This window comes from Crocodylus siamensis, chromosome 8, assembly GCF_052110815.1.
Source record: "Crocodylus siamensis isolate JL-2025a chromosome 8, ASM5211081v1, whole genome shotgun sequence".
Classification (NCBI taxonomy): Eukaryota; Metazoa; Chordata; order Crocodylia; family Crocodylidae; genus Crocodylus; species Crocodylus siamensis.
Window position 1 is genome coordinate 15769219 of NC_143402.1, and position 24763 is coordinate 15793981.

A 24763-nucleotide genomic window follows, 5' to 3' on the forward strand; every position below is an offset into this window, starting at 1 on the left:
ACCCTCATCTTGGAATCGAGTAATTACAGTAAATCAAATAAGAACACGGAAGTTACTGATGTGTGTGCATGTAATCCAACAAACCAGACGTGAAAGAGAGAGTTCTTGCTACCTCTTGTAGTTGAATTTCAAGGGGGAAAAAGTAATGAATGTAATAGTACTCTAGAATGCCCATTATCTTGATGAATGGATGGAAGGCAAACACCCCTGATGTTGGTCAATGTCTTGGCCTGTTTTTTAAAATGTGCCCCACATCAATACGAACACCATTTAACTTGGACTATGCTCAATCTACGTCTTCTTCAGCAAGATGCAGATCTTTTACATAACAGAACTATTTTCTATGTCTACAAAAGAGATGTAAGCCTCTCTGCTGTCCATATACTTATTGAAATTTGAGCCTGGTTGAGTTCCCATGTATATATTAAAAATGAAAGGAAATAATATTGATACCCTTGGCATGCCATGCATAATGGACCACATAGACAAGGTACACTTATACACCGATTTATAAAAATTGGTCTGATTCAACAAAATCATTTAGCATTGCCCCAGTTTATACTTACTAGGTCTCATACATAGGCTATAATTCACCATGTTGAGAACTGATGCATCAAGATGCCAAATGAACCTCTTCATGCTTTTTGAAGAGCAGTTAAAGAAATAATCAATATTTTCATAAGATCTCTTCAATGCATTGAGTTAATTCCAATATATATCAGATGCCTTTACAGAAAGCCGTTCGCACCTGTGCCAGATTTTCTGGTATATACATTAGAGGACTACAGATTTTGTAGCCTTTCTGCCAGATGAACTGCATACATTTGGAATTCTTGTATTCCTCCATTTTCCTACCCCAACAAAACTCCATTTTTCACCTTCCCACGCTCTTCTATTTCAGAGACTCCCTGTAACTCTTCAGCCCAGAAGTTACATCCTCCTCTATTTCCTCCTTTTGGTTTTCCAATTATAGTATAAGATGTATACAGCAGGCTTACTTGGCAGCCAAAACATGGAATGGGGATGGCTAATCATTCTAGCCCATCTCAACCACTGATCAGGTCCTGTCAATGTCAAGGCTGTTATTAGAGGGGCAAGACCCCATGAACAACAAACAAGGTAATGAACCATAATGAGGTGTGAACAGCTGAATATAGGCTGTTCCCAGGTGAATTTGTCAGCATGCTTATTTCGGTTTAAGTGGTGACCTTATTACTGAAATCAATAGGATCTGACAAATGCCCAGTGTCATTTGCTTAATTTAAAGGGCTGACCCAGTTTCCCAAGGGTATCTTAAAAGAAATTATATCACCAAAAATCAATAGTGTTCTCTCCACTGATGACTAGAATATTCCCTGAAATTCTGTAACTGGTTAGAGGAGGCATTCACAAATCATTCTGTTATTTCCAAACAGAGAAATGCCAGCAAGCTGAATGCAAGGACTCCCAAGCTTGAGTAAACATATATTTCAGCCACAAATCTGCCAATTACAATCCTCCAGATTATTAAATCTCCAGTGCCAGAAAGCCTTTCAGCAGGCACTAAAACTAATTCATATGCAAATACGACAGTTTCAAAATGAAAGACGTGCAAAAGTTCAGGTCACACAGCCCTATCTTTCTGCCTCCATTCTGTTAACTTCAGGTTTCATGCAGTACATATTTATTTAACTCACTGGACCACAAGCAAACATGAAAAATTCAGCTCAGCTACACAGTAAATATTACTACAGAACATAAAAAAGTATAGTGAGGACATGCATGGCTACGAGATAAACTGCAATGCAGAGTGCATACATATTGATTAAATATCTTCCTCTAAAAAACCGAAAAGATGAGATTCTGCACTCCCACTGAAGTCAAAGGTAGCTTTGCCACTGACTTCAGTAGAATATGGCTGAATTCTACTTGCCTAAAAACGGCAAGTAATTTTGTCTGGTCACTTTTTATGTGAATTGAGCTACTGAAGTATACAAATTGTTACATGTACATTTAAACTGTTTCTAGCTCAGAGAGGCTCCAGCCCCGTAATAAAGGAAGTAACACACCTGTTAGGTAAATCGTAAATATTCCATTTACAGTGTATCCTAGATTTTGCGTTATTAATGGGTATGTTACATCTATTATATATCCCAGCCCAATCCTTTTTCAATACATCTTGAAAAAGAAATATTTTAAACTGAAATAGGTTTAGTCAGCTTTCCAAAACACAGAATTCCAAGAGGGTTTTCCCCTCCCCATCAGAAATTTGTTCCTCCTCCACACGCACCTTTTGTGAAACGGTCCTTGGAAACCCATTTAAAAAATAGCAGTAGTATTTTCACACATTTACAGACCGTCTGCAAACTGGTAAGAGTTTATAGATAAGAAAAACAAAGTCACTGCTCCAGTAAATGAGAAAACAGATCACACACAGAGAAGGGGTTGCCCTAACTAATGAGGCGGCATGCGGTGCAGAGACCTCCGCAGACAAAGCACAGCTGCTGCTCTTTGCAGTAAAGGATTAGCAGTCTAGGTCAAGGGGGGGAAAAAAAAAAAGGCTGCTCTTTGTAGGGAGTGTAGCAAGCTGCAGAGTGCGTCTTCAGGATAGAGAAGAAAGAGAAATCTATCCAGCTCGCAAACTGTGCAGAAGCTACTGGGTACAACTCACAAGCCACATCAATTTCTTGACAGACAGTGTACAAATAATACAGGCAGGATAACAGCCACCCACTCTTAGGGGCCTGAAACCATTTTGTCATTTGTAAATGCTGTTTCCCCCCCCTCACAGCATCATGTTTTATAAAGATGAAGTGTACATGGTTTTCTCTTCACTAGATTATATGCCAGCTTCATCCTGCCCATGTGGCTATGACAATAACGTCTGCAAACTGCTGCCGTGGAGACAGTGGGAAAACATTTTTATTGTCTCCTATAAGAACGGAAGCTTCCTCCCCACCCCCAAGAAAAACATGTAATAGGCCTTTAAAAAAATTAAGAGAATTCTAATTCTTTCAAACATAATTTAAACTGTCTCCTTAAAATCACTAACACACAAAAATGATCGATCACACAGTAAAGACAGGCTACATATTTTTCTCCATATGTTTTAAAGAAATTATTCACAGTTGTTGAACTGAAAATAATCCAATGGTTTAAAGAAAAAAGTCAAATTAACTTTTAGTAACCTAACCAAATACACTATTATAAACATTCATGCTTAGTAACCTTGGTCCGGGTTCAGGGACAGAAAAAAGGGAATCTTTTTCTGAATTTGGATTGTCTCTTGCATTTTTCTATGTCAATGTGTTTCTAATCTAGTATTTCATTCTAGAACACAGAAAACACTACTTACACATCAATTAAACTAGTGTTTGAATTTAGCAATGACTGGTAAATTGTAAATAATGTGGCATTTATTTCACCCTGCGGTATCGTATGCCATTAAATTTTACACATATCAAAAGCAACAGTCACACTGTTGAAGGTTCCCCCTACTTTTTCCTTTTCTCGTCCTGCTAAATCAAACCAGATTCAAGCCAAAAGAAACCTACTGAACTGAAAAGTGAAGTGCAATAAAAAAAAAAGTAAAACCTTCTATAATTGTTCATTTGAATGACGTCAGAGTTCTTCCCTGATAAAAGCCTGATTAAATTTAGTTTCAGACACTGAATTACACAATATGTTAGCAATTACTGTTTGCAACAAGGACTCTTTGCAAGAAAGCTGGTCCTGCAGTATATAACAGATGGATAAGTTCCCCAGAGCAATTAGTTGTGCTCATACTTGTCAAAGCGTTCCTTAACATCTGTAAGAGTTCCAAAAGTTCTTGTGGGAGCTATTTACATACAGTACCTCTCAACCTGTCAGATTAATTATGGAACCACTGACCCTTTTGCTATAAGGAAATTACAGTAAAAATGAAAAGCGTTATACCAGCACAGAGGAATAACAGATTCAAGCTTAAAATATGGGCTACGCAACAGATTCTGGAGTTTCAAAAAGATATTTATAATGCAGGGATACACCACAACTATTTCTATCAATTTGTCTCCTCAAAGGATTCAGTGAAAACTGTTACAATGAAGGTGGAATTAATCAATGCTGCTACTCTTTATGTGACTATAAAAAACAGAGGTAACCTTTAAATGCACCATTTTCTGCATTCCCAAATATAACAGACTGAAATACAACTTTTGCACAGAAAAAGCAACTCAGAATAAATAGATTCCAGAGCACGTCTAAGAAATTGGAAGGGGGGAAAAAAAGACAATACATGTTTTATAAACTACATCACTGTAGTGCCATCTATAGCTAACGTACATAGTAGTAGGCAACCATCAATCCTCTGAATCATGGTGTATGTGTAAAAGATCTAGTCACCAAGACCTAGTATGGAGGAGTGGAGGCTGCCAAGACCTGCCATCCCTTCTTTAGACCACTGATAGGAACCTACTTAAATTGTGGTTTCACAGCTTTTGTGGAAAACACAAAAAACAGCAATCTTCACGATTGCTGCAAAAAAGTATTAGCCATAATTTTCCTAGAAATCAACCGAAAAAGCTTTAAAAAAAAGAAAAGAAAAGATGCTGGCTCCTCAGTGACAGCCAGCAGTCCTTGCTGCCATTACAGCCTGGCCTCACAGCCTGCCCAGGAAAGAAAGACTAGGGTTTTTGAGGAGCCCTATACTTGTCTTACTCTGGAGGTTGCAACATTATGGTATTTTATAGCCACCATGAGCAGCCCCACCACATTGCCCCCAGGCCCCCCCAGTCAGTGCAGTTTACGGTCATACCCAGGACCCAAGGTACATGGAAAGATGTATAAAATAAATCAATTAGACTTATTTTAAAACAGGTCATCAGTGTACATAAGTACCACCAAAAGGGGGACTGTTCATCAGGGAAGAGCAGAAGACCGCACCAAGAATTTGACAACTGACCAGCGACTGACACAGTTTCGTGGTCATCTTAAAATAGATTTCAGATACGTATGTGTTTCTGTCAAAAAAGTAACCTAATAGTAAGCAATGCCCTTAATATTAGGAAGTAAATTTATAAATGTAAGAACATACAGTTCAAATCTCTTCCAGAGAACACACCCCTGAGTTTATTACAGCCTGTCTGAGCTGAAAGGCCCACAAGAACCAGGAATGCTTTGTTTAGTAAGGACCAGGGCAGAGACCTGCAAAACGGACTCTTCTGGACTGCTCAGAATCTGAACTGAAATTGTCCTGCCACGCCAGGTCTGGAGCGCTGCTCATGCTCAACCAAACCTGGGTAACTCCATTTCTCCTTTCAAAGAACTTTCTACAGGCTCATCTGTGCAGCGCTAGAAAAGGAAGCAAATCTTTTTGATAACATATTGCTCTACCCCACACAGCCTTAACATGAAGGCTTCTTAAAAACTGCACTGTTGGTTCTGTATAAAATCTAGTACGTTTTCCAACTAATGAACATTAATTCTCATCATTCTGAGGCAGAACAGAGCCAATTCCATTGCAAGGTCTTCAGCTACCTTTGTAGAGAATCGAACAGAGCTAATACTGGCCTCTGGGTACTAGTCCTACACGCCCCATTCATGATATTTCCTCTGTATATGATCTCAGGAGGGAGCAGCAGAAAACATCTAAATGGAGGAGATGAAAAAAAGTCTCTACTGCATTTTTCAATGTGTCAGCATACATTGAAAAATGCAGTAGAGACGTTTTTTCCCCACAGTCCTTCCCACACAAGGCAGCAAAGTTTAGAGGGTTTAACAACTTCCACTTTTCAAAGCCCTTTCTCCTTTGCATCTCTGATAAGGCAACCAAAAACTGTATAGTTCACATAAAACTGCTCTGTAAAGCAAAGCTTTTCCGTTTATTTATACTGAATTGGATATCCCAGCACACTGCCACAGCAATTGAATCTTCCCCATCCCAGTGTGGGTTTTTTTGGGTGTAAATTATTACTTAACTGAACCATATCGAGCCCATAATAGATCAGCAGGTACAATCAGTTTTCCCCATCTTTTCACTTTTTCTCCAAAGTGAAATGAAGTAGATGGAAATCCTATCTGTCCATTTTAAATACAGGGCTGGCATTTAATCACCAAAGGAAAAAGCTGAAAAAACAGGCCTAAATAAACTCAGAAATGACTGCCATCCTACTGTTATAGCCCAGCCCTGAAAAACCTCCAGACATGCACCAAGCCCATCCTTCCGAGCTGACAAACTCACATTCTGGGAGCTTTCTGAGGACATTATAAAGAATGTCCTCTCAATGTACAAAAAAAAAAGTAAAAACTTAATTGAAAAATATTAGCAAGTAAGGGCACACTGATAAAGACTTTTGGGGCCAATGCTAATGGCCAATTATTAATGAGCAATATGGGCCAATACTGATCCAACTGGGGAGGCATCGGGGGTGGGGGGCATGTGCCCTCCTGAGCCATGTACAGAGTGAGGGTGGGCTGCCACTTCAGGCTGGGGCCAGGGGTAGCACTGGGCTCTTCCCGGGGCGGGGCCTGGGCCAGAGCTGCGCTCGGGACGGACAGTGGTTGTGCTGGGAGCAGGGGGCTACAGTGACTTTTGAGGTGGCTGTAGCCCAACTAGTAAGGACACCCTTGCAGTGCCACCACCTGCCCCAAGTAAAGTTCTGGGCCAACCCCCCGCTCCTCAGCAGCCAAATCTGCCAAAAGAACCTGATTTCCGATGTCTATTTCCCTTTTATCAGTGCCAGTAGGATATGAACTGATGTACTGGTGACTTCTATTAGGAAGTAAATTGTCCTTTATTTGGGTGACTTAAAATACAGGCTAACAACATTCAGAACTCTGCCAAGATGCTGTAACACCGATGGTTTCCAGCTCTGAGGCCTTCCCCTAATCACACACCCCTTTTCCCTCCCCCCCAAAAAAAATTATTTTGGGTAATGGATGATGTCAATTAGTACTTTGACACAGAACCAAAAGGGTGTCCCAACTCAGCTGAAATGCTGGCTTTGAACCAAAAGGGTGTGCACCGTAGTGAAGTCAAAGAAGACTGTGAGGGAAGAACTTGAAATGCCATGAAAGCATCGTGGGAAAGGACAACTGGAGCGCCTAACCACACAGATCCTCCCTGACACCAGTCTGGAAAGGCTGAGTAATCGGGTGTCCCTAGTTATAGGTCAACACAAAATAAGCATGTATTTTATAAAGCTTTTTAAAAGGAGAACATGCTCTTAATGTGCGTGGTTCCAATTCCCGTTTTCTATACATTTTTTATACTGCCTATAGTTTTTTAAATTAGAAAAAGCTATATATTTTTCATCCCCCTAATTTCAATACAGTTTTCTTACTGATACTGAATTACACAAGATGAGAGTATTAAAGTAAGTGTCAACTTAGAGAAGCTGCTTGCAACAGTCCTGATCTGCGTATTTAGAAAGTGGCAGAGAGGAGGGAGACAGGAAACTCAAACACGAGTAGAACTCTTTGCTGTATTACCTAAGGCACACTATTTATCTAAAACATTTTAATAAGCATTGATTAAACTACAAAATTCCACTTTTTCTGAACATTATATTTCTGGCACATTTAAAAAAAATACTGACCCCACCAAACAAGTTTACATTATCTATGTATGGCCTTTGTATACCTATACGCAATGTAATTCACATGCTATAGTTTGTTTTAGTTATCCAGCAGGTCACAATATTTTTTTAAATCCATAAAGACTGATCTAATTTAGGGGAAAAGAAACAGTAACCTCTTCCCATAAAAAACACTGCTGAGAGGGACCTCGCATTCTATTTAATGTGCTGCACCCAATACTTTGTTCCCCTGTGATGGCCTTCTCATCTCTGACACTGATATTTCATAGATACAGATGCAGGGTTCTAAAATTATATACAAGACAAGACAAGCATTTAATTAAACATCATTGTATATTTACAAATGATATCTAATACCATTTGACAGTACCTAAAGGTATAACACAAGCAATCATTCTTTGAAAACAGATACCTCACCACAAAAGAAACTCCTGACCAGAAGAGCTTTCCAACTTTCCACTCTTCTGTGAAATATGAAACATCATAACCTAAAAGGAAATATGCCTCTACATCCGACTTGCCACCAGACAACTTCAAGGTAAAAAGACTGTTTCATCTTTTCTCTGTGCCTAACCTGGACACTATTCCAGACAGGAAATTTTACCAGACCTTCAGCTCTTCTGTGAAATATGAATTTTCATTTCTACCTAGGAGAACTTTTACAATCTCTGCTCTGTCCCATGCCTGATGAAGGGTGATTATGCTCAAAAGCTTGCAGGTAAATATAATAATTTGTTTGCAAATATCTAGTTGGTCTAGTAAAAGATATTACCTCTTCCACAAGTGTTGATTCCTGTTAGGTATTAACACACTAAACGGTACTAATATGCTATCCTGTTAGGTATTAACACACTAAACAGTACTAATATGCTAGTAATTAAAACAAAGCATTCATACAGGGTACTTGTAGACATGCAAGATGCAGTTCATCATAGAAGACTTGACTGAGTCTGCCAGAGCACATTAATTAGCATACTCCAGAAGCGCTGGTGGATTGTGTATTCAGCGTCCCCACACTCATAATGGCTTTAAAGTGCCCCCACCACCATTCTGAAGCGCAGGATGCTGAATATGACATACTGCAAGTGCTTTAATTAAAGCACCCCCTCACACTCCTGGAGCATGTGTAAAGGTGCCTATAAAGACCAGAGTCAATTCTACGTATGTTTTTGAAATTAGGAAATTTTTTTTATGAATAAATTATTGTATAAACACATACCACCTTGGGGTGTTTGACTGCTTTATCAAATATCTTTCAACTTGAAGATAAGCAAGGAATGCTGTTACAAATGTGCTAACAATACTCTGACTTAAATTTCCTTTAACAGTTTAAGAGACAACCTTGCCACTTGTATACATCAAGAGCAACTCATAGTGAGATTTTAATACAAGATAAAGTTGAATGCAGATGTTCTCTATTATGTTAAAATAGAGGTGGCCAAAATATAGTTCACAGGTCAGATCCAGTCTGCCAACTGACTTTATCTGGCCTGCTGGCAGGTGGTATGGGTGGCAGCACTGTATGGCATGCCCTGGGCAAGTCATACTTGGGCCCTGGCTTCTGCTGGTGGGTCGCACTGTGGGGCTCTGATCTCTGCTGGCACGATGGGGGGCAGCGACTGGAAGCAGCAGCCCTGCCTGTCCGCCTCCCCCTCCCCCCAGGCAGAGGCCTGGGAGAGGGAATCCAGTGCACCCAGGGATCTCCTAGACATCGCAGGGGACACTGAGCAGAAGCAACCCTGCCCACCTACTTGGCACCATGCAGCGCCAGCACAGGCTGGAGCTGCTGCCTGCCAACAGAGGTGGGGGCCTGAGCACAGCTCAGCAAGGGCCTGCCATGTGGTGCTGGGCAGGCGGGTGGGGCTGCTTCTGCCCAGCATCCCCTGCAGCTCCTGGTAGATGCAGTATAGCCCTGCAGACACTGGGCACTACCCACCAGCAGAGGCTGGGGATCGAGCACAACTTACTGTGGGCCTACAAGGTCAGACTGTATCTCCCAGGCACCGTAGGAGACACTAGGAAGAAGCAGCTCCACTTGGCACCGCACAGCAGACCCTGGGGAGCTGCACTCAGGCCCTGGTAGTTCTAGCTCCAGCTGCCACAGGGGATAGAGCTTGGCAGGAGGCATCCATGCTATCCTGTCCCACCCTGCCATCAAGGCTCCTGAGAGCCATGAGGTGAGAGGGGGTATGCTCACACATGCCAGGAGCCCTGATGACAGGTCAGGACAGCACAGAGGCAGGTGTGTACGTGCGTGCATGCATGTGTGGTTCATCAATACTTGTTAACTGGCTCTCCAGCCCAAATAATTGCCCACTCCTGCACTAACATAATTAAATACAAAGAGCATAATACTGGAACCATCTCTCTTAAGGTAAAATCTCACATGCACAAAAAGTGTTATAACTTCAAAAGGATAATTGGGGTAAGGGAAAACATTTATGAATCTGGAAGAAAAAACAAGGAAGACCGTGACATGAGATTTTATCAAGTGCTGCACACTGTTTTCAATAAATGTACAAAGAAATCCTCTGAACAGATATTTAAAAGTTGTACAACATAACCAACATGAAAATCGCAAGAAAAGCAGCAGCTAATTTATAGTACAAATTGTGAACATGAACAAACTTCTACTGAATTCAGAATTAGTTTGTCCACTGAGAAAGGCTTTGCTAATTAACCAAAAATGTCAGACCAGCTTATTTTTCAGATTTAAGGCTCTATTATATATAAACCACCTATTTCCTAGCCATGCTTGACAAAGTAAACTACACTGCCTCTCCTCCCATTATTCATTTTTGTGGAAATGTAATCATTAACATTAGGGTTGCTGGTTGACTGTCGATATTCCTGAAGGGCGTTTATGCCTGAAAGCCTGCAAAGAACAGTTTTTCCAGCTACAGTAAAAGCTCTCTTAATCAGCGTCCCCTGGGAATGGGGGATGCCGGATAACAAAATATGCCAGTTAATTGAGCGGACAGCGTTGCTGCTTCTCCCACAGCGTCTGGGGCATCCCTCTGCCCCTCCTGCGGCATCGCTGCTCCTCCCCCGGACCCTGCGGGCCCCACGGGGCAAGGAGGCAGGCCCCGCACAACCTCTTATGCCCCCAGGCTGTGGGGGCTCAGCAGTGCAGGCTGCTTTGCCCCAGGCTGTGGGGGCTCAGACAAACTGGAAGTGTCACAGTAGGCACTTCCGGTTTCACTTTATCTTACAAGCCGGCATGCCAGTTAATTGAGCATGCCGGCTTGTAAGATCCTGGTTAATAGAACTTTTACTGTATTTAGTTGGTCTAATAAAAGATATCACAATTACTCAAAGAACCTTGTCTGCCTGTCATCATTAACGTCAGAAACTCAGATTCTATTTTCTGATCTGAACTCTGCTCTGTACAGGAAAACCTGAGTCTCATGTGGCTCAAACAAGACAACAGCTCAAGAGTAAAAGTAGCTCTGAACTGGGCTCATTTAAAGCAGGAAGCAGAAATGACGATGGCAGCTGCCCCTACTATCCTCATGTTTAATGATCTGATTAGCTGTGTCATAGACTTCCCCGGGATATAAAGTTGAGGTTAAAGAGACTAAAGATGCATAAAATAAAAGTGGTAATTTCTGGTGGAAATCAGCGTGAAGAAAAGTAGCCCAAGAATTGGAACAACGTAATGAAGGCTGCACAAGAACCTGTATATTAATCTTAAAACAAATAAACAAACTCCAAGAAGTACCAGAGTTCAACTGAATGAGGAAAACAGTTTACAAATACAGGCTCATGAAGTATCAGGCAGGGTCTCGAGCAGCCTGTGCATGTGGCATGCGACAGATTGGGGAGGGGACAAGCAGCATAGCAGCAGAAAGGGCAGAAAGCAAGGCAGCAGGTGGGGCAGGGAAGAGAAAGCAGAGCAACAGATCGGGCAGAGAGAAGGGATTGGAGTGACACTCAGAGAAAATGCAGGGCTAATGTGTGGCCTGCCTGCCAGCAAGATTGGCTCCTACTTTACTAAATTATTTGAGCCCTGATTACTAGATAAATCAGTAGGATGAATAGACTCTGGAGACAATTTTCCTTTCTGTGCAGCCAGAGCAGAGAGAACGTATACACTTTTCAGAGTACAAGCAAGAGAGAAGGAAGCAGACCTGTAACATATTTTTAAACACCCGTATCAATTAAATAATAATATTTACAATTTTTTTTTGTTATTGGCTGATTGTTGATCCCAAACCCCAAACAGAACTTGAATAGAAAAATAAGTTATTAAAGGAAAGTCTCGTATTCTCCCTTTTCCTCAGTGTTACATTTCTCTTCTCACATCTCTCGCTCTATTCTAATTTGCCTAGAGATTTTTTTTTTTTTTTTCCCTGTTTTTTTGCACCGGTCCTGGAAGCACTAATACCAGGTCAATGCATGGAGTGGATGGAGCACGCTCCGGTTCCACCACCCAATACCAAAAAGAATCTGCTCAATATAGACCTCCTGTGGAGGACATATCAGAGACAATTACCCTGGGGAGCTCGCCTACGTGGTCACGCTGCTTCCCCTGCCAGGTAAGTATGGAAGATTAAACCTGTCTCAGTCTGGAGCCAGTAACACTGCTCTCAGCTGGATCTGGTTAGCAGAGACAACATAAGGCAAACCTTTTTTTAAAAGGGCTAGTATACTGTGTTTCACACTTCCAGGTCACTGCAGCAGAGGAAACAAAGACTGTTTCATTATGCTGACTGTAGGTCCTCAGGCTGTCCATTATAGATTTAGGGGCCTCAGACTCCAACTTTACCAACTTCTCTCTCCTCTCTTTCTTTGTCTGTCTCTTCTCAAAAGTGTCTGCCCCAGGGATGTATCCTACTCTTGACAGGCTGGAGGAGCCAAACCACTGTTGAAACTGATGTACTTTATACTTCTGGGCTTGCTAGACTGATACATTTCTTTATGCTCTGCTAGCTTAAAATGCGTCTTCCAACTATGAAAAAACAAGCGAATTCTAACCAAACGAACATGCAAAGGATTACTAGCTAATGAACATTTTATTTTACTCAGTATCTCCACTTTAGGAAAACAATAATTTAATGTGTCGGTGAGAAGTCTTCCTGCTGAACACATGCATGAAAAATTGGTCATCTTCTTCCGAAATACTGTTGTAACCTGCTTCCAAGTTAAATGTATTTTATTTTATTACAAAATACAAGGTATTTTTTCATAAGGTAGGCCAAATCAAGTGATCATGTGAATGTTTAATCCTTGGTAAATTCATGTCAGCATTAAATTAAAAACAAACTGTTTTAATAAAAGTTTTGCAAAGAAAATGGTATTTTGATAATAAGCTTCCTTCTTTCCCCTTCCATATTTATAGATCTCTGAAGAAAACTGAATTCTACAAAATAGATTTGATTAAAAATACGTTACTTACATTGCTAATATTTTAATATGGGTATTCTCATCCTTTCCTCACGACTTAGGCAGATGCATCCAATTAATGATGAGTCATTCTACATAAATTTCCTATTAAAAACATGCTGGCAATACACTAGTGTACATTGCTTAAAATGGGACTCATTCTCCCCTCATATCACTACCTTTTTGTTCTGAGACTGTAAAAGAAGGGTGGGTCTGGCTTTCAAGAAAGAAGCTACTCATGTTGGGCTGCTAGATTCAGCACCCTTATTTTAAAAATTACATTATGAAGAAGGAAGAGAATCAGCTATACTTTCCAGAGGGAATGAAATCTGACGTACTAATTTTCCAAATGTTATTGCTGCTTTTGTATCTAAACCATAAGAAGGATACCTTCATGATCTTGGATGCCTACATGATTAGTAGCAGGACAATCAAGTTTAACAGCACCTTTATACCAACCTGCTCACCGGAATTTGGCTGCAACTCCAGAGAAACCAGTCAACTCACATACTAATAAAACTGAACTTGCACATGGAACTTCATAGTCAAAGCTTGGAATTCAAAATGTTACGGTCTAAATTTAAAAGTATTCCAACACCAACTGATGAGAATGTTTCTTTGTTTTTAGAAAGACAGCTGTGTATATTCAGAAAAGGCTACGAATTCTAACAGACGCAGAAAAAGCCACAACGTAGGGTATCTCTAGAAGTTGCTAGAAAGGATTAGAACGAATCAAAGAGGCAACTTTTTCAAGAACAGTTATCCCCGCCCAGCCCCAAATAACTAAGTTGTCCTCCTGATGGTAAAATACGATGAGGTCCTGAGCGGCCTTTTTTTTCCTTCAGTTTTCATCAAGCTACATTTTCTGAATTGGATGGCCTTTCATATGCAGTTTGCTCTGTGGATTAGTTACTGAAAAGCATCTTCAATAATTTCATTTTCTTGTGGGAATTCTCTTTTATCTTCCTCAAGTACATTACTGCCCACACACTGCTGGTTTAAATTAAAGTGTCCTAGTTTCTGACCCTTTCTAATGGAGCTCTATAAGCCCTATAGCATGAAAGTTGATGGCCAGTGTCTTCTGGTCTATTATTTCTCTAAATATCTATTTCAGAATCTCCTTGACCAAAATGATGGATATCTATAAGCTGTTTCCCTGATTTTTGTGGGGATGGGATGGGAAAAAGAGGAAGGAAAAGGCAGAGGCAGAAAATTGTATCAGAGGACATGCAGAAACAGTAGTAACCACTCTTACTGTTTCTCCTCTTTCTAAATTTCTGTGAAACAGAGACAAATGTCACCATGATCTTACTCAAAGGCAATGCAAAAGCAAAAGTCTCACTGACCAAACTCACCAAAGTACAGCAACCACGTCTAAAACCTTTTTATTACATTTTCCCCCTGCATTTGAGAGATTCCTTATAGAGATAAGCAAGTCTGTCAAACCAGTTGTAAAAACTGTACATACAGTCACTGCTTTATAAAGGTTTGTTTAAAAAAAAACAGACTGCCTTATAGTTATTTAAGTAGTAGGTTTCTTTTCTTTTGAAAAATACTGAGTTGCAATTACATTTTTCCATACTCAAATTTAACTTTAACTTCCCATTACAGCTACTTCCAAGTGGCTTGGTATATTCTTTCAGGCTAGTTGACCAACATTTAAATAGTGCACTTCAGGTACTTCGATTCCCTTAAGTTAGGTGCCATTTCTCACATTCTCATTGCTTTCCAACTTCTGATTTTAGGATGTGACAACAACAATCACCCATGATCACAGGACTGCACAACTCTTGAGAACTAGAAGAGTCCATGTACAAAACTGCAGTAAATCTATGTATTTTAAACCCTGTAGATTCTCAAGATTATGAAAACCTAATTTATTATCAACTCTTTCATGTTTACTAATTATGTTTTAGCCATTTCCCCTTCATCATTTCATTGTTTACATAAAACTTTACCCCTCTGGTATAACTTTTTTCACCACAGCCTCTTTGCTGCATACCTCAGCAGTTGTCTATTACGTTTTTAAAACCACACATTTAGACTGTAAGCTCTTTGAAAAAGGTTTTCACTATGGCCACGTAACAGGTGTTACATTTCTACTGGGAGAATCACTGCTCTCCTGGTAGAATCTGCAAGAGCACATGCATGTAGTCAATTCCGCCCAGGGAGAAACATCATACACATGTCACCTTGAAAGATTTCCCTTGCAAAAGATACTGTTTTTCAAGAATGGACACCTGTAAGCTTTCCTCTCATCTTGTCATCTCCCTAGACTGCCTAATTTGGGGAATGGGCTGAGGGCTCTGCCCCACTATTTCCCTCCTCAGCTGGATCACCCTGATCTGGGAAAGACCCAGAGCGCAAAGGAAAGGAGAAAGGTGCAGGCTGAATGCCTGTAGTGATCCTTTTCTGGAAAGATTTCCAGCAGTAGAAATTTTTGAGAAATTTTCACCACTAGAAATGAAATCCTGTTCGACGCCTACATCTCTGTAGGGCTTTAAACCAGTTTAGACCACTAGGTGGTACACAGTGTACAAATTAATAATAATGTATCATGGCAAGGCATGCAAAACATGTTTGTTTCACTGACCACTTTCATTGCAGAATTTTTAAAGAGCATGGCCAAACATGTGCCAGGCGGTGGTAACTGATGCAAAGACAACAGTCAGGTGTTCTGCAAGCTTACAAGGAATTTGCGGAGATGAGGTGTTGAGCCACTTTATGCATTGACCGCTTAGCCTGAGGTACACTTTTGACTTTTATCCCGGTAATCGTTCACATAGAGAGACAATTAATTACATGCCAATCTAACAGTATTTAAACTGGGATGGTGGGGCTTTTACAATGAAGGAAGGCTAAGATATTGTACTGGAAACAAATTTTCATTCTGAAAGTGGTCCGGAAATACTAAGGAATAGGGATGGGATGGTAGCCATCCTAGATGTCTGAACATGCCAGAAAACAGTTTCCACTGTGGAGTTCTACAAATAAAGACTAACATCAACTTTGCCTGCCCTTTAGAAAATTAAAAAAGCTCAGAAAAAAACTAAGTATAATGCTTACTAATAGCTCTAGTGATGTATTTATTAGTTTTTCACTCTGTGTAAACGGAAATGGGGCAATATTAAGGTGAATGACTTTAGGTGCAGGTCAAAAATGAAGGATTATGCTGTCAGGGAGTGAAGATCATCACTTACCTCCCTAGTCCAGAAGGTTCCCACCCAGGGGCTGGATGTATCTGAAGAGTAACATGTAATGGAAATTTGTAGCATTAAATTAACTGCAGCTGATTGGAAGCACCTGATGGAGAAGAGGTGAGAATACCTGCTGTTTTAGAACTGTGTATATGGTAATTCCAAAAACTGACTTTCTGGTCTTCTGCCCTCAAACTCACTTTTAATCTTAAAAGTTGTTTGTGCATTGGGAAAACACACAACTATAAATGAGTTACAGTAAACCACTGGAGAGTAGTCTTTTAAACAAAATAAAAAGATCCACTATGGTTTTAATTGAAACCATAATCCCACAGCACCAGTGGTCACACAGCTGAGAGATTTAAATAGTGTAAAGGAGTTAAAATTTTGGTTGACAAGTTCAGCAATACAGCAAAAACCTCTATTTTCCTAGTGCAGCATTTAAATGATGGAAACTGAACCTCCCCCCCAAACTAAAAACCGAATCTTACCTAGTAAGTGTGTACTCCCTGAGTCCTGAATGCAGGTTCATGGCAGAAAAAGTACCTATGCATCCACGTAATCGCTTATCTCGACCAATCTTCCATGTTACAAACAGGGGGCTGTTTTAGGAAGGAAAAAAGGCATGTGTGATTGCAGAACTCTTACAAGCATTACCATATTGATAGCTAAAGTAATATTTCAATAAGACTGTATTTTTTTCTGGCAACACTGGTCCCATCTCTAACTTACTTGTTTCTGAGCTAGTTATAGTATTTTTTTTAAACTACTTTTGCCTGACTGTTGTAGAAAGGCCCACATCACTCAAGCATATAAGTTTTAGAAACTAAACTAGAAACTAGCTACATTAATCAATAGCCTGAGATGCAAATCTTTTTGGCTAGCTGTTTCATTGTGATGTTGGATTTCCTGTCCCAGCTTCATTACTCATAAGCTTCTATTTAGAAAAGAAGAAACCCTTCCTCAGACGTCTCAAAGGTGCAGAAAGTCCCTAAAAGCCCTCCCCAGAACAAAGAGGAAAGTGCATCCATTCACATCAGTCACAAAGAAAATTCTTGGTCCTTTTCATTATGAGCTGAGAACAGCCGGAATCTTTTGCAAGCCAAGTGAAAAGTACGTAGGATTCCTGGTTTGCAGGCTAAAAATATAAGTCTGCACAAAAGAAATATTCTATGAGATCCAAAGTCAGCTTTGCTTTAGCAGCCCAGCTTCGTAAAGATGAAGAGTGCAGCAGAGCAAAGGCCAGCGCAATATCTTCTTTGAAAAGAATCCAATTCTGAAGCCAGCCAGAGCAACAGCTTCCGTGTTCTGTGTTGCACAAAAGCCTTAAACAGTTCTACACCTTAACTAACAGCTGGTGTGCAAGCTCTGCTCACCAACACTTACCATAACAATTTTGCAAATGCTCATTGCAGTCAAATGCCTCTCAAAGATCCAGGCCCCCTCTCAAAAAACAAAACAAAAAATCAATAGCTACTCTGCTGAAGTGAACAGTCATACAGGTAAGATTTAAAAAAGCTACTCTAATGCTGTGTTCCATCCCTTTCCATCATTCAGAAATTTCAGAGAATGGCAGGAAAATTTAATCCTCTACTTCTTTAAACCGAGCCTCTTATCAATTTACTGTGAGGCAATCTGAATTCTTGTCCTCACCAGGCTCTGTGATTCAACTTCAGTGGCATATAGGCACACTCTTGTAAAGGAGAACTCTATTTTAAATTAACAGAAGTACTCATATATACAAAGTTAAGCACATGCATAGGTAATTACACAATCAAGGCCTCTCTCTCACTCAGCACAATTACGCAGTATGCATGGATATTCTACATTCTTAGGTGTGACAGTGTGCTCACCTTAAAACAATATTCAGATACACTGACTGAACTGTACACACATCAGATAGCTTAGAACAAAAAACATACGCTGACTCAATTGAAGATGAAAGATCAATAAACAAAAATATTTAAATGGAGGAGGGCAGGCAGGCAGGCAACCACAATTCTTTGATTCAAAGCTTTTCTCAGAACACTACAACACTGGGCCGAAGTATAAAAGCCAGCAAATTACAGTGACTTGAAATTTTCCAGTCTACTCATTGCTGGAGAGGAACATGGGAACAGCATGCAGGAAAACCAAAACTGATTAATGAAATTTAACAATGCATATTTTAACAATGTTGGTAAAATATACCGAATGCAATTTTAACCTAGGAGTTCACTGTTATGCAACGTATTCTGCATATCTAAATCAAATTATTTTATGACTTACTTTCTGCTAAACTGCACTGGAGCATTACATTCAGCTGACTGAATTTTGGCCTCAAACTATAGTCTCTGGTTTACAGTATGGCCTGGCTCTCCTACATCAGGCATTTGTTCCAGGCTCCTTGTTCTCACACAGGGCCAGCACTTAGAAAAGTAAGGAAAGAGACAGAACTTGGCTCAAAAATATAGGGCACGGCTGGGCATATGGACAGAAACTAGAGGAGACAAGAATAAAATGCAGTGGCAAAAGATTCCTGGGGTAGCAGCTAATGATGTCTGATGAAGGAGGAACAGGCACATTGGGAATGTCATGAGAGAGAACCTGGACACAGGAGCCAAGGGGAGAATGAGAACTCTGAGTTTAATAGTACAGGGTCTGGGTATGGGAACATTTTGAAAAAAGAAAAAATAATAATGTGATTTTGTGACTGGGGAGAGTCAGGTGTGCATAAAACCAAAGAAGTACAAAGATACTGATGAATTCTGGGCAGCAGGAAAGGAAGTTCACGTGGTCCCTGATCCATTCACTGTCCTGAACTTTAAAATTAAATTTCTTGTCCCAGAGATGCTGGCACGTGCAGGGGGCTACAAAGGAAGAGATGAAAGTTTTGGAAAGAAGAGTAACAATACTCTGCTCTTCCCCCAGCAAGTTGAGCATCTGTATTCCAGACCTAGCACACCCTTGTTTGTCTCTTTCATATAAGCAGTTTGCCATAAATATGAAATATAGTCAAAATTGGGGCCCCAGATGGTAAAGATGTAGATAGAACAGTGTCTATTAAGTGGTCTATGTTGCAGAAATTGTGGAAACCTCCATTCCATCCTCCAGACACTGTTCACATCAAGTAACTTCAGCTTTTGAGGCAAGTTTGTGAATGGACCAGACCATTGTGGCATAAGTACATGTCAGACCTGGTCCTAACACATCAGCTGTATTGTACTAAAGCTGATACACTAAGGTACACCGATTTATCTAAACCAGCTGCTACTACCTCATGCACTCCTGAAGATGCTTCCTTACCCAAAGTATCTTTAACTCATTGCCCTCTCAGGCTGCAGAGGCAAGGCTGAGATAAGCTGAGTCCACCAAGTTTTGCATTAAGTTTTCTATTAAAAAATATCCTTACAGTGGTCACTTCACTCCAGAAATAATAAAACGACTGGAACAAGGTAGATCCTATCTGAGCTAAAGAATGGAACAGGACAATCCATACATGGATCTAGGAATAGCAACAAAGTTGAAAACGGTTGCCTCAAGAGAAACAGCAGTAACAATAAATTCTTCTGCTGTCAGCTGAGAATAGAAGTGCAAAATCATGACTGAATATAACATTTCACAGATCTTATAACAACAGACTTCTTCCTCTACTTTTCACAACAAGAAACTCTCTCTTTTGGAAAACTAGACCGAAAAGCATCCAAAAATTTCTCTTCTGTAAAAAAGAGGATATCTTCCTCTCATCCCTCCCTTCTCTTAAGCCTCAGAGAGTAAAACATATTTTAATTTCAGATAGATAGACATTTAATTTATTTTTCAGTTTCTTTATGGTAGATAATCAGTCATTAAAACCTCTTCATTTGCATGACTGTCACAGTTCATGTGAAAATAAAACAAAGACTTTTTAAAAAAAAAACAGGCCAATGGTAAAATGACAGGTGGCAATAACTATCCTATTGATCATTATCAGGTTTAGCTGCTATGTAATCGGAAAGTAGTTACCTAAAGTCATAGGCCCACGAACTGGTCATGAAGATAAAACCTGAATTTCGTAAATTGCTCCATTTTCTTGACGTAATAATTTACAAGAACATTTTTGGAAAGTAATCACCATACTTACCTGAATCCAAGATGACACTGAATTTATGACAACCACAGCCAATAACTAGACTCTAGATAGGGAACTTTTATAAAATTGTTATAATTTTCCATATATAGAATCTAATCATTAGAGGGTCATCTTAAATGCACCCTCCCCCCACCACCACTGCAGTGGGGCAAGCAGCAGCAGGAGTGTAGCTGGTAGGCGAGCAGGCAGCAGTCACCAAGTGGCCTGACCCCTGCTGCCTGTCACTCATACTGCTTGCTCCTCCAGCTTTCTTTCCCCCCACTGCCTATATCCCCTGCTGCCTGCTCCACAATTTGCACTCCTCCTACCTGTCCCCCCCCACCACTTACCCTCCCCTTCCAGCTCCAGCTGGGGTTCCACTACAGTTGAGGGCAGGAAGCACAGAGCACATGCTGCTTCTGGCCCCAGCCCAGTTATGTAGCAGCTTTTGTGGCTGCAGCAGTTTCAGCCCCAGAGTAGGGGCCAGAGCTGCTGCTGCTACTGTGTGGCCACACCGGGGCCAGAGGCAGGACATACTCTGTGCTCCCTGCACTCGGCTACAGCAGGGCCTCAGCAGAAGCTAGGGCTGAGTGGAAGGTAAGGTGTGGGAAGAGCAAAGGCAGGGAGAGCAGAGGCTATGGGGGGGCACAATGGTGCAAGCAGGGGCTGCAACTAACTCTGATCCTGGGCTCGGAGTCAGAGTTGGAGCCATTGCCCCCCTCCCCCTGGATCTAAAATGAGGGGCTTCCCCATGTTGAAAGGTGGGGAAGGAAATCTGTCATAGATTTGAGTAAATATGGTAGGCAGCTGCAGCCACATTAAAATCTTTGCTTTTCTAAAAGTTCTCTCTCAGCTGAAAGAAACTTTACATACTGAAATTTTGTAAAGCATTAAAAGAGATTATCTTCCATGTCTAAAACTTCTTTCTTCTTCCCTTAGTCAGACCAGCAAGAGTCTGTTCCTTTCAGGGCTGACGAACTGAGGAAGAAGCTAAAAATATTCTATCTTCTTACTTTTAGATTTTCAGGGCTCACACTTTTTTGGGTACCTGACAAATCTGAAGAGGAACTGGATAGCTCTAGACATTTTTTCATTGTTCCTCCTGTTCTTCCTTTATATTAGAAGGCCAGAAATAACCATAATCTCATCTAGTCTAAATCTGGTATAAGAAACTAGTATTTTACCCAGTTACCTCCATTTTGCGGTCAATAACTTGTGTATTAACTAACACACAGCTTCCAGGAAAGTGGTCTTGTTTTAATCAAGAAAATGATGATCAGGTTACTTCCAGCACCACTGTGCTGTCTTCCCCTTGCTCAGAGGCAAGTGTGAATAAGATTCTAGTTGGAGCTCAGGATGATTCGTGTGCCCTTTATAGTAGGATTATGAGACTTACTGGCTGTATGCCACTTTGTGGACGTGTAGAATTTGTTGAAGCAGATATTCTTTGTTTACTTAGTTACATTTTACACTCTATTTTTTTTTTTAATCAAATGGGAATTCCTTCTGGAATTAATAAATGGCAATTTTAGATGGGTTGCTTTTACATGGATCACTGAAAGATGTACAGTATTGATGAGCAGAGCTTTAAATAAGAATGCAGCTATACAGTTAAATTCCAGTTTGATCATCAGGTGCTGAGCTAAGAGTAGGAATTACTGGTTGAAATTTTACAGGTCATGCTAATGCAGGCGGTTAGACTGGAAAATCCAAGTGGTACCCAAGGTGGGGACATAAGAAAAACAAGAATGAAAGTGCCTACCAGAGGCACTAAGTCCACGGTGCGCCCAGTAGGAGGACAAACATCAAATAAATCTGTTCATAAACGTATTAAGCTCCATCTTAAAACTAGCTGTATTTCTTACCACTACTACACCCCTGTTGGAAGGCTGACCCAAACCCTTGCTCCCCTGAGAGTTAGACACCACCTTCTAAATTTCCTTATAGCCAGAATGTGCCCATTTGTTCTTGGCCTTTACCTTTGTTCTTTACCTTTCTTGGTGTTTGTAAAAAAGGTATACATTTATAGGACAAAAATCATATCCTGCTCAGCCTTCAATCTGCTAAGCTAAACAAGGAATGGTCTTTTAGCTTCCTCTGGTAAGACAGGCTCCCCATTCCCCGATTATCCTAGTAGCCTTTCTGGGCACCTCTCTTGCTTGAATTAATATTTCCTCAACATAGGCAGCCAGAATTGTACACAGTATTCTACATGAAGTCTCACTAGGGCCCTTTACAATGGTATTAATACCCCTGACCCCCTTAGAAATACCTCATCTGATACATTTTATGATCACATTTCCTGACTAATAATCTCTGAAACATTAAGTCTTTCCTGTCATTCAAAACGAGGGAGAGTTTTTATTTTTACATCAAACAAAAATGTTACAAAACCCCCAATAATATGAACTAGAGGCACTTTGCAGGAACCAAAAGCCAACTTTTTTACAACCTTCTTCAGCTTTTTATTTAAGTTGCATTCTTGGTTTCTTCCCTGTTTGTTTAACCTTTTAAAACTTACAGCATTTTCCACATACCTTGAAACCTCTAATGAGTCACCAATAAGCTTGCCAACTGATACAGAACTGTGCTGATCACAGGTTCAGAGAGCCAAACTACAACTCTTGGAAGGATAAATATATTTAAACTATAGCTATATGAAAAAAAACTTTCAGTCTGGAAGCCGAACTGGGGGATGGGGAAGCTAGATTCACCCAAGTGGGAGAGGAGGTTTTCCTTTTTCTCCAATAACCATGGGCACTTATCCAGGATGTTGGGAGATATTAGCTAAATGCCTCTTCTGTCGCTTTCCTGAGCAGATCTGAATTCAGATCTCCCACTTCCCAAGACAGGGCACTGGAGGGTACTCTATCTTTTCCACTGACACTCTTTCATTTTGTGTAAATATGTTAACATTCACTGGAGCAGATCAATGAACTTCCCTGGTGACCATACTGACAAGCAGCCCAGAGAATCACTCTCAATAAATATTTAACTATTTTACACAGAGCAAAGCAGCTCCAACAGGAGGCACTGAAATCACTTTTAGGGTCATGGTTAGACACTGACCTGAGAGATGCCTAGATCCAAGCCCTTGCTACACTGAATGTCTGAAGCAGAACAATGTCAACTGGAGAAATAAAGAACACCTCAGCCCAGAATACTGGATAGACTGGAGATTAGAAGATGAGCCTGGGAGGTGGAAGATGTGGGTAAGAAGCCCCTCATAAAATCATAGAAAACTAGGGTTGGAAGGCACTTCAGGAGGTAACCTACTCCAACCCCCTGCTCAAAGCAGGATCATTCCCAACTAGATCATCCCAGCCAAAGCTCTGTCTAGCTGAGTCTTAAAAACCTCCAAGGACAGAGATTTCACCACCTCTCTGGGTAACCTTCGCCACCCTCCTATTAAGAAAGCTTTTCCTAATATCCAACCTAAATCTCCCCTGCTGCAACTTGAGACCATTGCTTCTTATTTTGTCATCTGCTACCACTGAGAACAGTCCAGCTCTATCCTCTTTCAAACCCCCTTCAGGTAATTAAAGGCTACTATCAAATCCCCCCATAGTCTTCTCTTCTACAGACTAAAGAAGTCCAGTTCCCTCAGCCTCTCCTCAGAAGTCATGTGCCCCAGCCCCTGAACCATTTCGTTGCTCTCCACCAGACTCTCTCCACCTTGTCCACATCCTTTCTGTAGCGGGTGGCCCAAAACTGGACACAGTACTCCAGATGTGGCCTCACCAGTGCAGAATACAGTGGAATAATTACTTCCCTCGATCTGCTGGCAATGTTCCTCCAAGTGGAGCCCAGTATGCTGTTAACTTTCTTGGCAACAAGGGCACATTGCTGACCCATATTCAGCTTATTTTCCCCTGTAACCCCAAGTCCTTTTCTGCAGAGCTGCTGCCCAGCCAGTCAGCCCCCAGGCTCTAGTGGTGTATGAGATTCTTCCGTTCTAAGTGCATGACTTTTGCATTTGTCCTTGTTGAACTTCATGAGATTTCTTTTGGCTCAGTCCTCCAATTTGTCTAGGTCACTATGAATACTAGCCCTACCCTCCAGTTTACCACACCCCACAGCTTGGGGTCATCTGAGAACTTGCTTAGAGTGTACTCTATGCCATCTTTCAGATGGTTAATGAAGATGTTGAACAAACCTGGCCCCAGGACCGAGCCCTGGGGCACTCCACTTGATATCGGCTACCAACTAGACATAGAGCCATTGATTACTAGCTATTGAAACTGATCATCCAGCCAACTTTCTATCTACCTTACAGTCCATTCATTCATTCAACCCATACCTCCCTCAGCTTGCTTGGGAGAATGCTGTGGTAGACTGCATCAAAAGCCTTGCTAAAGTCAAGGTATATTTCACCCACTGCTTTACCTGCATCCACTAAGCCAGTTATCTCGTCATAAACGGCAATCAGGTTGGCAAGGCATGACTTGCCTTTGGTGAATCCATGCTGACTACCCCTAATCACCTTCTTCTCCTCCATGTGCTTAGAAATAGATTCTTGGAGGACCCAATCCATG

The 24763-nt window shown here is 40.9% G+C and overlaps 1 protein-coding gene across 2 annotated transcripts in view; it reads right to left on the reverse strand.

The window, feature by feature from the left end:
* Nucleotides 1–24763, reverse strand: part of AMMECR1 (AMMECR nuclear protein 1) — a 167523-nt gene that overhangs the window by 49029 nt on the left and 93731 nt on the right. Inside the window, exon 3 of one of the 2 annotated variants that reach the window (XM_090061402.1) lies at nucleotides 16630–16740. The exons of the other annotated variant lie outside the window; for it this stretch is intronic. Coding sequence (XP_089917528.1) covers nucleotides 16630–16740 — 111 coding nt within the window. The remainder of the gene's footprint in view (nucleotides 1–16629; nucleotides 16741–24763) is intronic. 2 annotated transcript variants of the gene reach the window in all.